Source organism: Pyrus communis, chromosome 14, assembly GCF_041283825.1.
Source record: "Pyrus communis isolate YQ-2024b chromosome 14, ASM4128382v1, whole genome shotgun sequence".
In the NCBI taxonomy this organism is placed as follows: Eukaryota; Viridiplantae; Streptophyta; class Magnoliopsida; order Rosales; family Rosaceae; genus Pyrus; species Pyrus communis.
This window is the reverse complement of record NC_142578.1, coordinates 9,448,468-9,453,763: the sequence shown is the minus strand read 5'-3', so window position 1 is coordinate 9,453,763 and position 5,296 is coordinate 9,448,468. Positions and strand designations below refer to the sequence as shown.

General features: G+C 36.7%; 1 protein-coding gene and 1 long non-coding RNA gene across 2 annotated transcripts; one reads left to right on the top strand and one right to left on the bottom strand.

Annotated features, from left to right (window-relative positions):
• The first annotated feature begins 1,883 nt into the window (after positions 1-1,883).
• LOC148691193 (uncharacterized) lies at positions 1,884-2,349 on the top strand. Its single transcript, XR_015955423.1, has 2 exons — positions 1,884-2,024; positions 2,179-2,349. It is a non-coding gene; the product is annotated as an uncharacterized LOC148691193 (long non-coding RNA).
• A 238-nt stretch (positions 2,350-2,587) lies between these two features.
• Positions 2,588-5,060, bottom strand: LOC137713931 (alpha/beta-Hydrolases superfamily protein). The gene is made up of 6 exons (XM_068453292.2): positions 4,773-5,060; positions 4,611-4,672; positions 4,354-4,489; positions 3,765-3,837; positions 3,409-3,474; positions 2,588-3,046 (listed from the first exon to the last, which is right to left on the bottom strand). Exons 1-6 carry the CDS (start codon positions 4,931-4,933, stop codon positions 2,831-2,833), a joined length of 714 nt encoding a protein of 237 aa, XP_068309393.2. The 5' UTR covers positions 4,934-5,060; the 3' UTR covers positions 2,588-2,830.
• Between the last annotated feature and the right edge of the window lie 236 nt (positions 5,061-5,296).

Sequence of the window (5,296 nt, the reverse complement as noted above, 5' to 3'; positions counted from 1 at the left end):
TTTTTAATTAGAGATATGTTAGGATTATATGTGAGGCTTTAAAAAAAAAGAAAGCAAAATTTGATTGTGTGAAATTACATTTCTGCCCCATATTTTTTATTCATGTTCTGTTTTAATTAGATGGTTAAATTGGTAATTTCATAGGATTTTGGTGGACATTGAGTGTTTTAATTAGTAGAGATAATGAGCTACATTATATTATAATTAGTTATATAAGGCATGCACTATAGTCAGTAGCATTGATCTAAGTTTTGTCCGATAGAGAACACGGTTTGTGTTAATTTTACATATATAAAATAAATGGGTAAACGGTTACCCGTTTATAATCACGATTAATACCCATAACCATCCATTTAAATTTCACGGGTAAATGGTTATACCCATAACCGTTTATTTATCTAAACGGTTACCCATAACCTCAACCGTGAAGTTTACATAGGCGAGTAACCGCAGTTACCCATAACCGTGGGTATTTTGCCCATCCCTAGTTACGCGTTACATTCCCTTTGTGATCCATCAACAAAAGGATTGGAAGTCAATCTGATTCCAAACTCCGTTTCCTTCTTCTTTTGTTCATGCATCAATTCTCTCCAATATGCCAAGGGCAAATTCAGTGGTGGAGTCAGAATTTTATATGTAGGAGAGCCTCTCACATATATAGGTAATTTGAACTCAGAACATGAGAGATTAAAGTAATTTGCATAAAAATTGAATGACCCTATATGAAATAGAGACAATTAAAAACATTGCATAATCCAGGAACCCCAATATGAGGTAATGAGTAAGCAAGAAATTTTTTAAAATATAAGTTAAAAGCCAAAGAAAAGTTGATAGAATAATGATGGGAAGTAAAGATTGACATGCATCAACAATAACATCTGTCATAGTAGCAAGAAAGAAAGAAAAAAGAAAAAAAAGAAAAAAAAAGAGGCAGTAATATGGGCAAATTAATGGAGAGTTATAAATCCAAGTTCTTCATATTTTGTCATGACGTAAATTTAACTCCCTAAAATTTTCATATTTAAGCATCCTTATTATGAGTTAGAGATATGGTATGTTATGCGTCAACAGTTCTCATCATGAATGGATGTAAGACTTACAAGCGGACGCATCGGCAATTCTAATCATGGACGGATGTGAGACTCACAAGACATCGAGATGGCCAGTGTTTACACACAACTGGAGTAAATTGTCTGTAGTGGGTTTGATGCCCTCCACATCGTATTCAGTAAGTGGAGGACAAATTCTTGCGAAGGGAAAGGGAGCAAAGAAGCATTCCTGACCTAATTCCAGCCCTTATTTCAAAAAGCAGCAGATTCAAAGGGTGATAAAGGATATGAGAAAAAGTAAAGGAATCCTATCTACCAATAGACAAAGCCGAAAACCCCCTGGTTGTTGGCTATATAAAGAGCAAGATCACAATGGTTTGCAGCACCATCCAATCCACAGAGCTAGCAAGAAGTAAGAAACCTCCTTTTATCTCACTTGCCATGGCTTCAATGCAGTGCTACTACCTGCTAATGAATTGTGCCAGCAAAAGTGTTCCGAAAACTCGTGGTTTTGGGCACAAAGAGAGTCACCATGGTCACCAATACGGTGGCCATGCAATGAGCGGTGGCCAGACTCATTAGTATGCCCAAACCCATGCATACAATCCAAACCACACCGTGCCTAAGCCACAGGCTCAGTGCTATAGCCAAATGCAGCAGTCATACTACCTTGATACCAGTCCGGCCAGACCTGGTCAATCGTATGGTCAAGCATACGGCCAAGGCCAACAATTTGACCACGGCCTAGCCAACGGCCAGAATCCTTGCTCTGTGGCTCAAACCCATGGCAATCACAGTGGCCACGCTCACAGTGGCAGTCACCACCAAGCATCTCATGGTATGGCTTGCCATGGAAGGGCTGAAAAGCACAAGAAGAAGGCGAATGTATGCAAGACAAAATGCAAGAATGGCTACCGAAGTGGTAGTGACAGCGGCAGCGACTGTGACAGTGACTGAAGATGCATGCAAAATAAGGTTAAATGTTATATATACGCCACCATTTATAACGACTCTGTACGCAAACAATTCATATCGTTTCATGATGAAAAAAGAAGTTATAACGCCCAGAAAATTCAATGTTATATGCTCTAATCTAAGTTTCTAACTATCTTGGCCAATTCTTTTGCAGAGGCAATAACATTTATGGAGAAGAAACTAGAGAAACTGCCTCACAGTGTATTAAATACATATATAAGATGAAGACTGCATGACATGCTTCACAAGTGTGGTACTGTATCCTATATAAGAAATAAATGGTTTGCGTGTAACAGTGTGTTTAATGAATAAGTCCTCCACAACACATTGGTGCAATTGTTCACCAACTAATCTATATACACAATAATTTACTTCAATCAATAGATATTGGGGTAAATGAAATGAGTTATAGTGTAAACCGTCAAAACCTCACGTAAATAATGCATCTGTGAGAGAGAATCTTTATACACAGTATACATCGAGAACCATAAATCAAAGATGGTGCAGAAGCAGCGCATTAATAAGTTTTCAGCAAAATATAGACATGCAAACCAATAGTACGATACAATAAAAATAAGTACTCCACCATATGCTAGCAATACCATAGTAATGTTTTAAGTGTCAACGTCTATCAAAACACACCTCTAAATAAAGTTACGGATTGACAGTACAAAGAGAGCATGAGAAGTTTACATCACAAGAGGAAGCAAGGAATTGATGGCACAAAAACAGCATGATAACAGTGTTTGGACAACATGATACAACCCTTGATATTACATGGAAACTTTTCTATGCAATATAAAGTGTCACCTTCCTTCAAGAGACCTCAACCAAAAAGCTGCAATGGCCTGAAAAGCAAGATCTTCAGCTTTGTCTTGGGATAACCCAGTGCTTTGCATATGCTTCTTTCCAATCTTGAAGGAGTGGTCGCCACCATCAATGACATGCAAATCATTAAGGCATTTCATCTTCTTGCGAGTAGTTTCTAGCTTTCCCAATGGACAAAGCCCATCTTTACTACCCTTCATAAAGCATAATAGTAACATACAAACCCGAAAATGTATGAGATACAAAACATAAGAAAGCAGCATATATATAATGGTAATAACAAATTTATAAAGTGATAATATATAGAAAGAAAAGGAAGTTCTCAATCTGGTCATAAAAAGAGACAAAAGACAACTGAATAAAGTGACACAAAAGACCTAATAACAACTTTATAAAGCGATAACATAATGATTAATTGTATAACAACTTTATAAAGGAATAACATAAAGTGAAAAAATATATAATGCTAATTTGAAATTTTGAACGTATACGGTGCAGCAGTTCGAAATTTGTATGATCACAGAAAATGAAAGAAAAAAGTAAACTTTTCAAATACCTGTACAAACATTATGGGAATAGAAAGTTCCAATATTGTTTCATCTCGTACTGCTCCATTCATGCCCTGAAATTAAGGCACCCATAGCAGGCACACAGTTCGCATATTTACAAAGTTGGGTAGAAGTCCATTAGGTTAAAACATCAACTTTGAAGGGTCCAATGAATGCAGATTTTCTTCTTCAAAATATCATATGATCTAATCTCAGTTAGTTGCAACATCCATATGTGTTATAGAAGATTTACTGCCCAGTGATTTTATGCCAATAAACAGAAAGGAAGAAGGAAAAACATATAAGAAAAAGAGACAATCACTTGGCAGAAATGAGATGCAGGGATAACATCAGAACAGCAAACCTTTAGCGGGTATCCTAAGCAAACTATTGTTGAGGCATGTATATCTTCCTTGCAAGCTACCATGCAGCTGACTCTACATACAAATGAAATCCAATTTCATAAAAAACAAGGCAGAATATGTTGTAGAAAAGGAATACCAAATACGGCATGCACTCATTACTTCTCTATCTTATTGACATGCTCATTACTTAAGGGATCCAATGCATGTAACAACAATAGTATATGAATGTAAAATTATGGGTTTATTTGTACACAAGTTCCTCTACAGAGGAAAACAAGTCCTAATCCAAAAAATTCATATGTAAGCAATACACCCCTAATATCATTACCTTGGTAAAGGACTTAATATAACTTCAAACTTATACAACAGAAACAAAGCAGAGCTTCATAAATTGTCTACATTTCTAATTTTCTAGAGTTGAGCACTGCTGCCCGTAGAAGATGCATTGAAAATTCATATCGTTAATCCAACATTTTAACTTCCAAAGCGGTTCTCCAGCATTACTTGACTTTAACAGACACTACCTTCTAGTAGTAAAATTTTAGGCTAGAGCAAATAAACGTCACCACAAAGGAAGAGAATTATAACCTTGAACCCATAGATTTCCCGGCTAAAATCAACGGATGACCCGGGTACTTAGCAACTGCCTTTTTGACAACATCGGCATGAAAACCGACCAACTTTTCAGCCTTTGGAGGAGCCCTCTTTTTCCCACCAGAAATATCTGCCAAGAACACAACTTCTAGATTATACAAATACAATAGAGATAACCCAATTCCATGAATAACCCAGATCACTATATACCCAAAAGAACTGAAAATTTATCAAAATTCACATATACTTACATGGGTAATCGAAGGTAACAACTTCTACAGCGTTTAGTGCTTTTCCCAACATATCCTTCCACCTAAACAAAAACCCACAAAACTAAGCTAAAAGCTTCAAGCTTTACTCAACGAAATATTTTTCTAATGTTTCCAAAAGAAGCAAAGAAATTGAAAAGGGACCTGATCATCCAGTCGGAAGAAGAAGAAGCACCAGCACCATGAGCAAAGACCACCACAGGGGATAATTTCTCTGGTGTGGATGAAGGTGACGCTGACGGGTCATCTGCTTCGTCTTTGCTCTGGTTCTTACGCCTGCGTTTTGACGGTGGTGGTGAAGCCATTCGTAATCGAAGGAAAGCACTTTGAAATGATTCTCAATTTTCAATCTGATTGAAACCCTAGAATCTATTTCAGCACTGAACTGATTTTCGCGCCAAATGGTGGGAAACACCCAACTAGAAGAATGTGCCGCGCGCCATTTGGCAAGTGAGTAATGATTAAAATTGGGTTGGGTTTTTCTCATTCGGTAAATAGGGTTAGTCCAAGGAAAGCCCAATTTGGATTTCTGTTTGGTCAAATGATCTAGTAATTGATAATTGAATTATTTTTTTTTAATTGTTATTTAAGTGTTGATTAACGTCTTTATTTCTTATTGGTAACATATCATTTAGTTTGCAAATTTGGTCTCTCTACCATTATCGAGT

Excerpts from the sequence above, each read along its gene's own strand:
- LOC137713931 (XM_068453292.2), bottom strand. The coding sequence starts at position 4,933 with ATGGCTTCACCACCACCGTCAAAACGCAGGCGTAAGAACCAGAGCAAA. Across the intron at positions 4,673-4,772 it reads TCTTCCGACTGGATGATCAG|GTGGAAGGATATGTTGGGAA; the intron begins GTCCCTTTTCAA and ends GTTTTTGTTTAG. Across the intron at positions 3,838-4,353 it reads GGGAAATCTATGGGTTCAAG|AGTCAGCTGCATGGTAGCTT; the intron begins GTTATAATTCTC and ends ATTTGTATGTAG.